The 18,127-nt window shown below is 37.3% G+C and overlaps 1 protein-coding gene across 1 annotated transcript in view; it reads left to right on the forward strand.

Annotated features, from left to right (window-relative positions):
• The window catches only part of DBX2 (developing brain homeobox 2), a 39,215-nt gene extending 21,651 nt beyond the window's left edge, over positions 1-17,564 (forward strand). Inside the window, exons 3-4 of the mRNA XM_004052996.5 lie at positions 5,436-5,623; positions 12,868-17,564. Coding sequence (XP_004053044.4) covers positions 5,436-5,623; positions 12,868-13,200 — 521 coding nt within the window. The 3' untranslated portion in view covers positions 13,201-17,564. The remainder of the gene's footprint in view (positions 1-5,435; positions 5,624-12,867) is intronic.
• The last annotated feature ends 563 nt before the right edge of the window (positions 17,565-18,127 follow it).

The following is an 18,127-nucleotide window of genomic DNA, read 5'->3' on the forward strand; positions in this document are numbered from 1 at the left end:
TAAAGATTACATGACATAATGCACGTAGTTGGCGCATATGTCAGCACATGTAAGCCCCAATATATGTGGAAGCTGCATAATAATAATATCCTCGAATTGATAGAGCCTGTAGCACCTTGAATTGGTGGCTCCAGCTTTTAAAGCCTCATTTCTGCTACATGCCTTATTCTCCATATCTGTTTCTTTTTATATTATTTGTTTTTGTTTACCTGGAAGTCTCCATAAAAGTCAGACATTTGTCATAAATTTATGAATAGTTGGACATGTGTTTTGGAGACATAAAATTTAGGTGCTTATATGTATGTTTAGAAGGTATGAAAATGGTATGGGTTCATCAATGTGTTTGTGGTTGGATCCAGAGATTGCCCATAAAAGACTCATGGGTGAGCCATGGGAAGGAGCATCAATGGTGGTTTAGTAATAGCAGCATTGTCATATGCTTCTTGTAGGAACTGCATTGCATCACTTTATGAAAGCAAGCTTGATTTGTGTATTGAGACCAGTGCTAAGAGAAACCAGGCAACTAGTAAAGAAGGAAAGAATATAATATTCTTTATTTTTGGTGTATTTTTTTCTTGTCTATTGGTTGAGTTCTTGTTTGTTATAGGGCACTGAAACTTGAGGACCAGGCCCAGTAGTTAACCCTCTGACCCTTACTCCAGGTCTCACCTTTCAAGATCAAGGGCTAGTTTGGGTTCACGATGCCCCAAATGTTAATGTATATCACAGTGGTGAGAATAATTTATTTGTAGACTTTCTTAATGGGAATCTTCTTTTTCTTTACTTAAAAACAACTTATTAGGAAAACCTGTGGGTTGCTATTAAAAGTTTTAGGGGCATTTAAATGAGTTTTATTTCCCCACTATTTTATTTTAACATGTAGATCTTGGTGAAGAAGAGCCAAAATGAATAGAATCTTGAGACTTACTTATACAAATTCTACTTAGAAAAAAAAGGGTACATATTTTTTCTATTACCATGAATTTGTTTTAGACTCTGTGTATAGACATAAAAGGTTTTATTAACTCAGAGGACATTTGCCTTTCTAAAATGCTAGGTTGCTTATGTCCTTCTTGCAAGGCTTCCCTTCACAAGTTATAACCTAAACTTGTTTCAGACACCCTTGGCCCTAATCTGTGTTTCCAGCTTTTCTCCTGTGTTCTTTCCAGTCATACCCTGCAATCCAGAAACACTAGGTTGTGTGAGATTCTTAGATCTGCCATGTTTCACACTTGTCTTCGCCTGGCTTCATGCCTCTGCAAATGCTAATCCCTCGACTCTACCTGCCTTTCCCTCGATTGCCAGCAAGAGGAATTGCTGTTCTTCTAGGTGCTGCTCTCTCTTGGACCTACTTTGCTGACCATCCTAACTCAGCGGCTTCTAATCTGGTGCACTAATGCCTACTGTGCTGTAGTCTCATCCCACTGTATTGTGGCTGTCTGTATTATTCTTGGACTTTTTCTTATCGACTGTGAACACCTTAAGGATGGATTGGATTCATCTTTGATTATCACTCAACAACAACTCAGTAACTGACTGGTTATTCCCAAAAAGGCTGCTACAATGCTTGCCTGTTTTCATTAGAAAATAGAACCAAATTTAAAACATGGACAGTGGAGACGAATTATTTGTCCAGAATGCTACAATGCAATAACACAATTTTGTGTTTGTTTTTGTCTTTTCAATTTTTTTCTCTGCATTTTTGCTTAGTTGTGAACATAATATATATCTTAAATATCATACTTTAAAAAATCATAGTTTAAGTACTTTCTTTGTTGCTGCCTAATCTTCATCGTCCTCATCTTTACTGATTCATTAAAATTTTACCAAGTGAATTTACATATGCATTTCTTTACCAGTGGATATTTATTTTTTCTCCTAATTTTTAATACGTATTGCTGTAATAATTGTATATTGGATACATTTACAAATTAAGAATGCCAGAATGCAGAGGAAAGAGCCACTAATTTGAATTCAGAAGGTCTTGGTGCCAGCTTTGCTCTATGTCCTTTGCGTGTCTTTGGACCTTGACTGCTCTGAACACGTCTTCATCTATAGTGAGGGATATCTGTGGCATATGATTCTTGTAAAAATCAAATAAAATCCAACAATGGGAAGTGAAGTAGATTTGTGGGATCCTTAATGTGAGCTAAGCACTGAAATTTTGTTATCTTATTTCGTTGAATCTTGGGAGCAGCCTTATAAAATCAGCTGGAAGAGACCAAATAACTTGCCTTAAGTCATGCATGTAAGGGCTGATATCCAAACCAAGGAATGTTCAGAGAAGAAACGCACTTAGAAAAAAGATGCACATATTGAGATATTCAGAATATTTTTATTATTGACCAATGTTTCATAAAACTGCTTAAATCTCTGATAAATAGTGAATCTAGTTGTCAAAGTCTGACTTCGAGATATGATCTTGGCATGAGACAGGCAAAAATAATTAGTGATGTAAAAGGGGAAATAACCAACATCCTATGTGAAGATGAATGGAAGGGCATCAATGAAAGTAGACCTTCATAGAGAATTGGGCTTGATGACATCTCAGGTTTATGGCAATTCAAAGGAGATACAGAGTTACAGAGCTGGAAGGAAAGAGGGAGAAGTTATTCGTTCGTTTTGCAGAGTGAGAATGAATTGTAATGAGATGTAACCCAGGGCTTAGCCAGGATATGTTTGTAATCTTTTAGACAAATAGAAAAGGAAGCTATCACATTGTAGAGCCAAGATTTGTTGACATTTTCCTTCTAAAATACAAATCAGATTATGCCAGTATTGTGTAGGGTTAGTACATTTGTTGTGGTATCTGTCTCCTGGGTTTGAAACCCTAGCTTTGTGACCTTGAACAAAGTTACTTAACCTTCCTAAGTTTCATTTTATTTCTGTAAAATGGAGAGAGTAATAGTAGCATTCATGCCATAGATTCAATGTGAGAATTAAATGAAATAATGCGTGTCAGTGGCTTAACACAAAGTAAGCATTAACAGTGGTGTTCAGTGTATGTTTATTATTATGTCCTGCCCTGCTTCTGTTGATCTTCGTTACCTACCCAAACCCTTGCAGTTCTCTATTATCTGACTCCATTCCACTTTAGAGGTCCAAATATCTTCAAAGGCCTGGCAGGTAAAAAGCAAGCTAAGCAAGGCTGTGGCAGACTGGGGCCACATGTTCCATCTAAAAAAGAGGCACCTGCTACTCACTCTGAGCCCAGTGTGGTTACCTTTGAAGAGGTATCAGAAATCTGGACTTTATGTGAAACTTCCCGCTTTTTAAATGTGGACAACTAAATCAGAATTCTTAACCAACATGCTAAGTCCAAAAAAAGCCCATTTGCAGGCTGGATATGGTTGCCCTCTTGCAGCCTCTGCTTTATGCCTTTCCCCAGCCTTGATGACTGCTTACTTTTCCTTGGATAGACTTTATTCCTTGGGCTTTCAGACATACTAGTAACTGTTTGAATTGGCTTTGGTTCTTTCTCTCTTAAACGGTATTGTTCTTTTAGACTTGACTCAACCTGACTGTTTTCTCCGAACTCATCATTTCCTCCTTTGTGATGCCAGTGCCCTTTGCAGATCTTTCTATTCTAGTACTTATGACATTCATTTACTTGTTTATTCAGTAAATAGTTATTAAGCACCAGAATGCATAGTAGCTGCCTTCCTGGTGCGATGTTACAGAGTGAATGTTCATGGGTCACCCCTCCCATAAGAAGGTGAGCTCCTTTAGGGTGGGAACCATGTGCTCTTTGTCTGGTTTCTTCAGCAATTGACTCAGTGAGCCTGATACCCAGTGTATTACTTTTCTATTGTTGCTGTAACAAATTACCATGAACTGAGTGTCTTAAAGCAACAGGTACTTATTATTTTATAGTTATAGAGGTCAGACCCTGAAATGGGTCTCGGGCTAAAATCAAGCAGGGGTGTGTTCCCTGTGTAGGCTCTGGGGAGAATCTGTTTCCTTGTCTTTTCCAGCTTCTTGAGGCTGCCTGCATTCCTTGGCTTCTGGCCTCTTCCTCCAACCTCAAAGCAAGAAAGTAGCATCTTGAAATCTCTCTCTGACTAGGACCTCCTAATTTGCCTCCCTCTTCCAATTATAAGGAATCTTATGATTACATTGGGCCCACCTGGATAATACAAGATACACTCTTCTTCTCAAGGTCAGTTGATTAGCAACTTTAATCTATTTGCAACCTTAATTCCCCTTGCCATGTAACATAACATATTCACAGGTTCTGGGGATTAGGACATGGACATCTCTGAGAGCCATTACTCTGCCTGCCACACCTGGGAAGCAGAATGAGTGAATGAACTATGAAAGCCTGTACACTCTCAGAGCATGGGAACCAGTATTGTGCTAGGCACAAAAAGGCAGAAAGAGTAGCAAATGTCTCTGACCTCAAGGAGTTGATGATCAATGGAATTGTAGGGGAGTAACTGAGAGCCCTTCAGTTCTCTCTTCTCTTCTCAGATTAAACATCTCTGACTTTTTCAAGCTTTCCCTATCCCAGATTTATGTCAGACCCCTTGTTTTGTGTTCCCAAATCTCCCTCCTTAGGAATACAACACATTTGTGATGCTAGTTCAATAAATGCCCTTCCACCATATCTTACAGGTAATGAGAGCAATTAAACATATCTGTCTTATTTCTCAATGTGTAATATTGAGCAGAGTGTCTGACATATGGTAAGTGTTCAAAATTTTGTTGAAAAAATGAATAAATAAACAAATGAAGAATTAGAGAAAAATGAAGTATTTAAACCACCTACTACTTAATCCATATCGGGGCTTTGTAACCTGGGACCTTGGGCTGTCTGATGTGGCATGCAAATTGGGAGGACAAGCAGATGTACATTTCCCCTACAATGGGGAGCAAAGAGTATTTATCAGATTCTCAGAGGAGTCTGTATTAGTCTGTTCTCATGCTGCTAATTAAGACATACCCGAGACTGGGTAGTTTATAAAAGAAAGAGGTTTAATTGACTCACAGTTCAGCATGGCTGGGAGGCCTTAGGAAACTGACAATCATGGCAGAAGGGGAAGCAAGCATGTCCGTCTTCACATGGCAGCAGGAAGGAGAAGAATGAGAGAAGTGCAGAGCAAAGTGGGGAAAAGCCCCTCACAAAACCATCAGATCTCGTGAGACCTCATTCACTTTCATGAGAACAGCATGGGGGAACCACCCCCGTGATTCAGTTACTTCCCATGAGGTCCCTCCCTCAGCACATGGGGATTACAATTCAAGATGAGATTTGGCTGGGGACATATCAGAGTCCATAGCCAAAAAGAAGATAGGAAGTACTGCTTTAAGTGAGCAGAGTTGAAATGAGGTCATTTGGCCATAGTACAAAGTAGGAGGATACCATATTGTCCTAGGAAAGACTGACTTCTTTCTAAAGCTAACTGGGCTTTTGTATCTTTTTCCCTCGACTCTAGGAGAAGAGAGCGTGCTGCCTCTCCTGACACAGGACTCTAATTCCAAAGCTCGGAGGGGCATTTTAAGAAGAGCTGTCTTTTCTGAGGACCAGAGAAAGGCTCTGGAGAAAATGTTTCAGAAACAGAAATATATCAGCAAAACCGACCGAAAGAAACTTGCCATCAACTTGGGACTAAAGGAATCACAGGTACTAATAAGCAGGAAGATGTCTACTGCCTCTGATTTCTTCTGAGATCAGATGAAATCAGTTGTGTTCAGGGTGGTGGGCCGTAGGCAACTGCTTCTGATTTCTTAAGGCACACAATGGAATCCATTTATTTAGCAAATATTTCTTATACCAGGCATGGTACTGGAGCCTGAGGTGTTCTTGAAATGCTTTTCATAATTTTTTAGTGGGTGGAGATATATGTCCCATTTCCTATTGGAAATAGGTCCATTTGCTGAGAGGTCTAAGTTTTTGCCATTCTAGTACTTTATTTTCAGATGAAGAGAGATGCTAAGGATGTGGTAATTACATTATAAATCATTTCCTCTGTGTTCAGAGAAACAGGTAAATAATTCTTCAAAAAGCAGGAACCACTTTTACTATCTTTCTTTTCACTTCCAATCCAAAAATCAAAGCATGAATGAGTGACTCATGAATACTTCTTAATGGGTTTCATGATTTTGTTCTTTGGGTTTATGTCAAGTCCAATTAAGCAATTTCACATTTGCAACACTTACATACCTTTCTTGTTCATTGAGGTTTCATATAATTGTGAATGGGACTTTCTAGCTTTTGGAGTTGTATAATACTCCATTTAAAGTTTGGCCTACTTATTACAAATAATATCATAAGGCACTAGGAGTTTCCTATTTAACCCTCCTTATAATTGTCATGTGAAATACACACTATAATAATCCCCGTTTTCTAAATGGAAAAAGAAGAAACTGAACGTAGGTCCTATATCATGTAGTAAAGAGGTTTTGGAGGTAGGCTCCCACCTCAGACAGCTTAACTCTGGAGTTTGTGTTCTCTTTAACCTAAAAATACCATGTACAGTTGTGCATAGAGTTCACTGTACAAAGGCGTCTGGCCAAAAGGGATAGTGGCGGCTGAAATGCAGCATAAACTCTGTTTGCCAGGTTGAGTTTTCTGTTGCAGGCCTACATCTGCCTGGATTTTTTGAATTAACATAAAGGGACTAAAGGGTTAGAGGAGGCTCTGTTCTAACCACCATGCTCTACTGTTGTTCCTCACTACAGATGACCTGGTGGTTAATTTTGGACCTTATTAAAACCAGTTATTGGCCAGGCGTGGTGGCTCACACCTGTAATCCCAGAACTTTGGGAGGCTGAGGTGGGCGGATCATGAGGTCAGGAGATCGAGACCATCCTGGCTAACACGGTGAAACCCTGACTCTACTAAAAATACAAAAAAGTTAGCTGGGTGAGGTGGCGGGCTCCTGTAGTCCCAGCTACTCAGGAGGCTGAGGCAGGAGAATGGCGTGAACCCAGGAGGCAGAGTTTGCAGTGAGCCAAGTTCACACCATTGCGCTCCAGCCTGGGCGACAGTGCAAGACTCCATCTCAAAAAAAAAAAAAAAAAGAAAAAAAAAACAGTTATTATTGGACTAAACTCTCCTTGACCCTAGGGAAGTGTCTTCACAAGCTGCTTGCCCCAACTTTGTCAAGTAGTAGGAAGCCGCACGAGGTGTGGTAGAGGGTAATTGGCCTACATTAGTCAGTCTGTGCTCTCCTCGCTGTGTGGTACTAATGAGTCCATAACCTCAATTGGTTGTTCTGTGCCTCAGTTTCTCACTTAAATAAAACAGAAACAAATATAGGAATTCTGTCTATATCACAAAGCAGTTTTGTGTATATAACAGATAAATCAGCAACCAGATCTTGATGGTCTGTTGTGTGCAAGACACTGTGGTAGGTAGGCAATAACAGGGAGTATTGATAAATACTGAATAAGACACAGTCTGTGCACCTCAGAAGCTTCCACACCCCATGGAAGCTCATAAAAAGTTTGATAAAACTATATAATAGTATAGACAGTATCATGTGGTAGGTTAGATATACTGCCCAATAAGGGGATCGGTAGTTCTCAAAGTTACTTATCTCTCTGAAGCCTTATGTTGATCCCCATCTCTGCAAAGGACAGCCGTGTGATTGGTCCATATACTACTCCTGGAAAGTCTAGTGGTGGAACTCTCTGATCTCAGAGGAGCTGTTGGGCCTGAGAGAGGACATGAGGGCAGGTCAGTGGGCCTGGCCTGCCACTCAGTGGTGTAAGAAGCTCCTATAGTCAGAAGGGAGAAAACAGGCAGGTTTGGGAGTTTGGAGAGCCTCTGGTTAAGTTGAAACTTGAAGTAGGTGTTAAAAGATGGAAAGCAGTGGAACGTAGCTAAGTTCCATCTGACAGTGCTCTGAGAAATTGTGAAAATCTGTGATAGTACATATTGTGGTCCCCAAAAGAGACTTTTGAAAAGACAATGCAACAGCCATATATAAAAATTATGGGGTATGACCACAATCTCTCCTCCTGCCTAAAAACAACTATTTTCCTATTTGTTTGCCATCTTGTGGTTCTTATCCATAGGCACATGGTTTTACATAGTTAATTATATTGTGTTTAAAATTCAGTGCCTCAGGAGTGAGTACTTTTTGTCTTATTGAATTTGGTAGAGCATCTCAGAAGTAATTTAACATTTTCTTATTTGTAAATATATCCATTACACAAATGTATCAATTACACAATTGTATTATATCAATTATAACATTACAATTACAATTTGTAAATGTATCAGTCTTATTTGTAAATATATCAGTATATCAATTACAGCATCTCAGAAGTAATTTAACATTTTCTTATTTGTAAATATATCCATTACACAAATGTATCAATTACACAATTATATCAATTATAACATTACAATTACAATTTGTAAATATATCAGTCTTATTTGTAAATATATCAATATATCAGTTACAACATCTCAGAAGTAATTTAACATTCTCTTATTTGTAAATATATCAATTACATGGTATTTATTATGGTAAATTCAATTGAAAAGGAAACTTGTAAAGATAAAAGTGAAAACTCATCTTACTCTGCTGGAATCCAATTCCTTGGTTACTTCTGTCATTTACAAATGGCGCTTGTTTGAATTTTTGACACATCATGTATTATTTTAAAAATAAATTTATATGTGTGTTGTATATGCATGAACATATAATAACACAAACACTTGCATGCTTACCATGCGCCCTTACATTTGATGTCAACTAATCCTTACAAAATTTTTATGAAGTAGCTACTTTTACTACCTCTATTTTACAAGTGAAGAAGCTGAGAATTGTGTGTGTGTATATATATATATATATACATACATATATATACATATACATACATAAAAATCTAATCATATTGTGCATGTACTTTGACATTTTCTAAAGAACAGTACAAATCACCTATATATCCAGCTCACAGATCTAGCAGTAGAAGCCAGAAGATCCCCCAGGTATCCCCTCCCACTCACTATCTGCTCCTTCCAAGGGTATCCTCTATCCTAACTTCTAACTTCTTAGTTTTGCCTCTTTTTATACTTTTATGTAAGTAGTAGTATTCAGTGTGTAGACAAAATGTGGTATATCCATATAGTGGAATATTGTTTGCCCATAAAAAAGAATGAAGTACTTACTGATAATGCTACAATATGGATGAACCTTGAAAATATTATACTGAGTGAAAGAACTCAGTTACAAGGACCACATATTATGTGATTCTGTTAATTTGAAAGTCCAGAATGGGGAAATCTATACAGACAGGAAGCAGATGAATCTGCTTAGGGCTGGGGGAAACAGGGAATAGAACAGAGATAGCTAAAGGGTGTGGGATTTCCTTTTGAGGTGATGAAAATGTTCTAAAATTGGTGATGGTTGCATTATCTGTGAATATATGAAAACCACTGCATTGTACATTTTAAATGGGTGAATTGTATGGTATGTGAATTATAGGCTCAATAAAGCTATTAACAAATTTTAAAAAGTATCATTCAGTAATTTATGTAAATAGAATCATATATGCTTCTTTTACTTAACAGTATGTTTGTGAGAATCTTCATGTTGTGTGTAGTAAAAGCTCATGCGTATTCCTTGCTGTGTAGTACTACCATTATGTAGTATACCACAATTCATCCATTTACTGATGGTGGGCATGTGTATTGTTCTCAGTTTTGGGCTATTATGAATAATGCTACTGATAATGTGTATTGTTTGGTGCTTTTTTCCTTTTCGAATATTACGGATTGCTTCCTTCCATGTCAGTACATACAGATCTACTTCATTTTTTTTCGTCTTTCATAACAGACCATCATTTCACCATCGTCAATTTTAAGTTACTTCCAATTTTCACTATCACAAATTTTTATGCACTTTAAAAATATTTTGTAAGAAGAGAGTGTGAGTGGGATTTATGTGTAAAAGTGTGTGTACATTTAAAATGTAGCAGATTAAAAATTCCTTTCCAAATACAATATTGTATCAAATTAGATACTGACATATGAAAATTTCACTCTTACTACCAAATAGTCCCTTTTTGCAAAACTTCCACCATTTATGATTTTAAAAATGTTGCCACTCTCATGGGCAATGCTATTTGTTATTTTTCGATTTGAATTTTCCTAACTACCAGAACGTGAGGGGCTTTTATTTGTTTTGTTGGCCATTTGTAGTCTGTGAATTGGCCTTTTCATGGCTGCATCTTTTTTTCTATCATATTGTCTTTTTATTGATATGTAGCAATACTTTGGCTGTTAGTCAAGAATTTTGGAATATTATGGTTAGTATATTTTTCCTGTTTCAGATGTTGCAAAAGTCCTTTCTAAGTTTGTGGCTTTTTTTTTATTGAGGTAAAATATGCATAGCAGAATTTATCATTTTAACCTTTTTTTAAGTGTTCAGTTCAGTGACATTAAGTACACTGACACTGTTGTGAAACCATCACCACCATTCATCTCCAGAAATTTTTTCATCTTGTAAAACTGAAACTCTATCCATTAAACAATAACTCACCATTTCCCCCTCCCCCACCTACTATTCTACTTTATGTTTCTATTAATGACTATTCTAAGGCTCTCATATGAGTGGAATAATATGGCATTTGTACTTTTATCCTGGCCTGTTTTACTTAGAATAATATCTTCAAGGTTCATTTCTGTTGTAGCGTGTGCCAGAATTTCCTTCCTTTTCAAGGCTGAATAGTATTCCTTTGTATGTATATACCACATTTTATTTATCCATTTATCTGTTCCTAGATGCTTGGTTGCTTCCCATTTTTGGCTATTGTGAATAATGCTGCTGCGAATATGGGTGTACAAATATCATTTAGATTTCTTGCTTTTAGTTTTGTTGGGTAGTTTTTGGCTTTTTCATATGTTTGTACAGAAATTTCTCATTTTTATGTATTCAGCTCCTTTTTATCTTTTCCGTGTATCCTCTGTTTTATGTCATGCTTATGAAAACATTTGTCTCCCCAAGACTATCATGATAATCTCTATTTTCTTTTAAAACTTTTGCAGTTTTGTTTTTATATTTAGCTATTTAATCTGTCTGGAATTTGTTTTTGCATTTCTTGAGAGGTAGAACTTTTATGTTACTCCCCAAATATGCATTTGTCTCAACACCATTGATTGTGAGGAGACTCCTTTTATGTATTTTTTCTTTGAGCTATCACTTGACAACAAATATTTATAGATATACAGAAAAGCTAAGAGAAGAGGAAATAACAAATGTGGTGACAAAGGCAAGAATCACTAATGAAAACAAAAAACTGTCTCAGTGAAAACCCATTAGAAATACTTGGCATGCTTTCTAGGAGTAAATGCCCACTACAAACAATAAATGAGTTAATGAATAGAACCAAGTGCTCTGGTATGTACACATTAGTTCTGTTTTCGTATGAAAAGCCTTAATCATGGTGTTGTAACTGAGATGACAGTCTTTTGCACTGAATTGCCTGGGGTAGATTTTTTTTGTTGCCATTTTGAACATTGCCAATCAAGTAAAAAGAATGAAGAAATTGTTTTGCCAATCTGGAATGACAGCCTTAGATAGAATTTTTTTTCTTCACTGAGAGAAATACTTGGTTGATATACTATAATAATTATTTCTTTGGGTAAAAATTTTCTAGTTTTTGTTTTAAAAATAGAAATCAACTAAATTGTTAGTGTAAGGATGTGATGCAATACACAGGAAAAAACATGATTGGCTTTTAAGATTCCAGGAAACCAGTTGTGAAGTTTTCAGCTCAGGCACAGTTGACTACACAGTGTATAAAGAGGGAGGTTTGTAATAAAGACTAACCTCTTTTGGGTTGGAGGAAGGTATGGTTCAAATTAGGAACCACCATCATAAGCACTTTTGGCTTAATTACAATTAGTTGTTATTTATTGAGCCTAATTTGTACAGTTTGATAAATCCTGGGAGTAATCAAGACTTGGAAACTGTATAAAGCCTGCAATTTATCAAAGCATTACAAAATGGATTCTTAATTTAGTCTCAGAAAGCTCCTGATGAGGTCTGATTGTTTATAAGAGCCTGGACCCTGGAGTCAGACAGTCATGGATTCTAGTCTCAGTGCTTCCATTTCACTAGCTGTGTGACCATAAGCTAATGTCTCCAAACTTCAGTTTTTTTAACATGTGAAATGAGGACTTCTTACAGCCATTGTGAGGATCAAATTATAAAATCTATCCCGAGTGCATAGCCTGATGCCTGGCACAAAATAAACACTCAGATGCTAATACTAGCCCATATATTTCCTTTGAATAAATAATTCAGCACAGACTAGATGATGTTTTAAAATATCTAAGAGTTAAATGAATTTTGAAAGCTATCAGACTTATAGGGTGTAACCAACTTATCACAGTTGTTTTGTTTCAAATGTGTGTATGGGGATATTAGATTAAGATATTTTTGGCAGGGCATGGTGGCTCACACCTGTAATCTCAGCACTTTTGGAGGCCAAGGCGGGCAGATTGTTTGAGCTCATGAGTTCAAGACCAGCCTGGGCAACATGACGAAACCCTGTCTGTACAAAAAAAATATAAAAATTAACCGGTTATGGTGGTGCATGCCTGTCATCCTAGCTACTCAGGAAGCTGAGATGGGAGGATTGCTTGAGCCTGGGTGGCGGAGGTTGCAGTGAGCTGAGATTGCACCAGGGTGACAGAGAGAGACCCCATCTCAAAAAAAATAATAATAAAATAAAATACAATGGGATATTTTTGAAGGAGCCCATGTGAAAAGCCACAAGGACTTTTTGAGGTTGGCTGTCATAATAAGGTATTCTGTAGAAGGGATAGTAGAAGCAATTACAGTTTAAAATGCTGAAGTAAAATAACCTGGAATAAGTGATCATTTTGTGCAATTATTTTGTCAATAGGTGAAAATTTGGTTTCAGAACAGGAGGATGAAATGGCGGAATTCCAAAGAAAAGGAAGTGCTTTCCAACAGGTGTATCCAAGAAGTAGATCTTCAAGAGGATCTCCTCTCACGGTCTGCTCTGGGGTTCCCTTCTCCATGTCCTTCAATATGGGACGTCCCCCAACAGCACTCAAGTCCAAGATGGAGGGAGAATTCTCCAGAACCTTCAGAAAGACTAATCCAGGAGAGTTCAGGGGCACCACCCCCAGAAGCAAATTCACTGCAAGGTGCCTTGTATTTATGTTCTGAAGAAGAAGCTGGAAGCAAGGGTGTACTTACTGGGGCCGTCTGAATGGAAGCATTCCTCCGTGTTAATTTAAAAGAACGCTTAATAGTAACATTTGGACTCTAATGCCAGCTAGCTTGTACCTCATCAGTGCTTAGAGCCTAACAACTTTGGAGCGATATATGAACTAATGCTTTAGGAAACCCACTCCAGTGTTCTCTTGTTTGGCCCTAGACTCAGGCTTAATTTGTAAGTGGAATAGAATCTCCCAGGAAGTATGACAGAACTGAAAAGAAGGAGAGCAACAGCTGGCTCGGTCCCTGCTCTGAGTGTGTGTATATATGTGTTTGTCTCTATGTGTGTGTATATACATGAATATCCATTAAAATGTATTAGTAGAAGCTAGTTTCTCTTTAACTATTGCATTGAGTAAATTCACTTCCTTTTATGTGAAGAAAACTACCGTTGACAGAATGTTATTAACTTTTTGAAAATAATGTAAAATTTGGACTTTAGTGCAAACTTTCATACCCCAAAAACATGTTTTTAAAAATTTTCTATTTTCTGACTTCTTTTGGTATCCAGCTGTAAGTGAATTTTAACAACTTAGCTCAGCAGTCCTCAACAAATGAGCCACTGCTAGATACATACACTGAAAATATATATTTAAAATGAACCTAACAAGCAAATTAGAAGAATTTCTGTATATAACTATTAGTATCCTTAGTCTCCAAGTCTCTGGACCATCGGGCCATCATGAGGGAGATACCCATTTAACCAATAATTATTTTTTGATCTCTTCTCTGTAAAGATGGGCCTAGACCAGGGTTTGCAAAATAAAATGCCTTTAAGAGCCTGTCAGGTAAATAGAGGGTATGGCCCACCCAGAAATATTTGAGTCAAGTAATTTTTCAAATACTGTATTGGCCAAACAAAATGTCTATGCCAAGAAGTTTGTGACCTCTGGCCAAGACTAAAGAAAGCCGTGGTGTCACAGTTCTTAAAATTTTTCTAACTGGACTTAAAACCACAATACTAACAGAATCAATGATGATTTCTGTTTGCGCTTCTAGTTAGGGACTCAATTTTCCACTTAGGTGGCATACACTTTATATATCAGGTTATTTTTATGTATTAACAAACACCACACAGATGTTTTGTGTTTTTTGACTACCCTGAAATTGTATCTTTCTAAAATTGCATTTCTGGTAACGATTTGCTGAGTTAATCCAGAAGTTTTTACTCCAGGACCAAGAAGAAATTATGTTTCACTTTGAAGGAAATGAAACAAAAATAGGAAATGATGTGGTTTTGCATTAAACTCGTATCAATCTGTGGACAAGAAACACTATCAGAAGTTCATTAAGTGGCATTTTGTTAGTGAGTAAGCTGCATAATGATGGTGGCTTCTAATTTGCTGAACTCCGCTAGAGTCTGAGAAGTTAACGTCTTTCGAGGGTTTAGTGTTTAGAAAAGATATTTCAGGAGATAACGGTTTTAATCAACAGCAGGAAATTATTTTGTACAAATAGAATTGGACTTGGTATGTCAACCTGTGTCTTTACCACATGATCTTTTACTTAAAAGTCATTTTAGAAGCGTGTCTCAGTGCCTCATTGTGGGGAATGGGAGCAGGGATCTGCTGACAAAAGTTAAAATTTAAAACCTGTCTTAAAATGATTTATAGTATGGTTTCTATTCTTATAATGTTAACCTCATTTACATTTATAGGGTACTTCCTATGTGCTAGAGACTATGCTAAGCATTTAGGGTGGATTAGCTCATCTAATCCTCATGGCAATAACCCTATGATGTAGACAGTAATTACTATCAGGATTCCTGTTACCCAGACAAGGAAACTAAGGCAGAGTATGGTTGGGGTAATAATCCAAGATCATTAAGTTAATAAATGGGATTTGAACCCTGACACTCAAGTTTTGAATCTTGGAATCTTACCAACCATGTGGGGATTGCATACCAGTGTGATGTATTCACACAGCTATGGGATGCATTGTAAGAGTTACATTTTACGGATTGCAGTGAGACTTATTAAAGAAATTCAGAAGCTTTACCATCTTACTTGGGGAATGATTTTATCTTCAGGATTGTCTTTTCTATTAGATTTTGAACTTTAAGGAAATTAAGGAATTACAAAATCCTTCAACTATGAAGCCTCTATAGAAAATAGTCCCATAGGAGTGTTTAAGCATGATCACTGTTATCATATATATATATATGTGTGTATATATATGTGTGTGTATATATATATATGTGTGTGTATATGTATATCACTCACTGCTAAAATCATAAAATGCTTATCTGTGGTCAGTGCTTCTTGAGAATAACTTGAAAATCAAATAAGAGACACCTCTGTCATGGCCATCTGATAACACAGGTTGGGCTCATTGGTTCTTAAATGATCTTCCCTCGGGGCCTAACCCAGCAGAGGCATCTAAGACCCAGCAGAGGCATCTCACTGTAAAATTAGCTTGATATTCAAATAGACAAATCAAGCTTTTAATTGTTTTCCACTTTGGAATGTGTTAACACTTAGGAAAAGTATGCTTTAGATGGATATATTACTGGTACTTAGGAAACACACACAAAGATACACACACAGTACACATATGTATGCCTGGTGTGCTTTCACTTTGCCTTCACTTCCCTGAATGGCTGGAGAGAGTGGCTGAGCCCCCTATCCTGTTGAAGGGTCTCCCTTCTCTCTTGTGCTCTGCTAACCATCCTTCCTCCCCTCATGTAATTATGTATTTTTCTCTGCCATCTAGATGCAGACTCCTTTTCTTCAGTTGATCACATATTGGTAGATTTGTTGTCTGCTTTCCAGACAAATAGTGCTGTAGTGAGAGCCAGGGCCATAGAAGCCTGGAGCCGAAGCATTTTAATTAAAAAAAAAAAATTGTCGAAAGGATCTTAATCAGATGAGAAAAAAATGGTGAGCATTATCCCCTAAGCTTTCAGAAAGATAAATACTTAGAGTTGGAAATATATAAACAGGTTGGGGATCATCACTGGCTCTGGAGACAACGAAGACCATGATCATTAATGTTTAAAGGGCAGTTCTATTTTCGTAGTAATATGGTGGTTTGAATGGGGAACACAATTATTCAGTCCAGTGGTTGTCAAACTATAAAAGTGCATGTCCATGAACATGCCATACCTTCCAACCAGTTTTGGATATGTACTCAGATTTGGACATACACTTCATGCATACTGCTTCAAAATCCTGCCACACCACACCTCTCAAGAATCATTTGAAATATACACTTTTGTTCACTTTTCAAATACAAATCACAATTAAACATGTTTGTCCAAGCCACAAGTGTTCTTTCTGGCCCCCTTCACTCCACTTTCTGATGCATTCCTTTAAAAACTACATACTCCCCAGTGTGCTGCATGACCCCTCCCTTGATGACTAATGGTTCCATGAAGCCTATTCTGTTGCATACATAAGCTTGTTAGACACTGTGTTTCGGCTATCTGAAATTTCCCAAAATATTTTTTCTTTCTAAATTTCAGCACTTACTGGGTACTATGTGTGAAGCCTTATCCTAGCTCTATCTAAACAAGTATGATGAAGCGCATGGTTCTTGACCTCAAGGAGCTTATAATCTAGTCTTCTTGCCAAGAAGAAATTCTGTGACATTTTCCATGCCGCTGGTGATGGGATCCAGTGAATTTGGGGCAAAAAATAAGCTCCTGACATCCTCCAACACCTCATCTTCCATTTGCAATGCAAGGTTCTTCCATGATCCACCATGCAGAAAAATGCAAGCTGCTTGACCCTGCTGCTTTTTTGTGCTGTCCCTCCTCCATTCAGGCCACAGTGGACCCAAAAGGAGCCAGAAAGAGTCCAGGGAAGAATTCAGTAGCTTCCCTTTGTTCAAGGTGTACCCTATTTCTATTTTTCTTTCCACCTTCTCAGCCTCAGATCAGCTTATACCTATGGTAAGTGGGACGAGAGAAGAAAAAGCAAATAATGCAAGCGGGGGGATATCAGGATGAATGTTCTTTAATACATATGGAAAATTTTGCAGAATTAATTTATGTCCTTTACAAACAATTTCTGAAATAAGCAACTACCCTAAAGACATAGCAATAGTCTAACAAAGATGGCCCTTAGTTTCCAGCTACTACTTCAGTTCTATTACATTATTATTTCTGGTTATAAAGAAGCACACTTGAAAATATAGCTAACAAAGTGAAGTTCATATGTAATTCCACCATCTGGAGATAGCCAGCTTAGCTCTTTTGTGAAACATTTTCAGTCATTTTTTGAATGTATATATATGTAATTATGTGTGTCTAAACAAATTTGGACCATAGTGTATATCCAGTTTATTCTACTATTTTTTGCTCAATTTTGTACACAGAACATTGCCCCATGTCATTAAAAATTACTTGAAACTGTTTATGACAGCTGTGTACTATCCCCTTGTAGCTCCTTCACTTCTTGAGGTGGACCAGGGTGTGGGGCTAGGAGATGATGGGTCACAGAAAGAATGATCATGGGCTTTTGTACCATAGAATACACTTAAGAAAAGTAATCTGATGTTTATCATTTATTTGAACTAAATGAAGCCTCAGCAAACATAAGACTTAGAATGAAAACTGAAGAAATTTGGGATTATACTTTTAGTGGTGTTAAATATAGTGTATCAAACACACCAAAGGGAGAGTCTCTTCCAAAAAGCCACCATAAAGCTTATCAAAACATATCCCATCCATTCAAAATTTAAGAGAGTGTACACACTTGGATTTGAGTCCATAGCCAGCAGCAAACATAATAATGTGGGAAAATATTCCTCTGTTTTATTGTGCTTTGTAGTCAAACTGATACATTATTCAGCTTTTTGAATATGTATTATTGTCTACAAAGTGGGCAGGAGTCAAGCAAACTAATGGGGATCTGGCATCTGTCACCACTCCAAAGCCTGAGGTGATAAGTCTGGTTTGCCTATTTAGTTTCGAATCT

This window comes from Gorilla gorilla, chromosome 10, assembly GCF_029281585.2.
Source record: "Gorilla gorilla gorilla isolate KB3781 chromosome 10, NHGRI_mGorGor1-v2.1_pri, whole genome shotgun sequence".
NCBI lineage: Eukaryota > Metazoa > Chordata > Mammalia > Primates > Hominidae > Gorilla > Gorilla gorilla.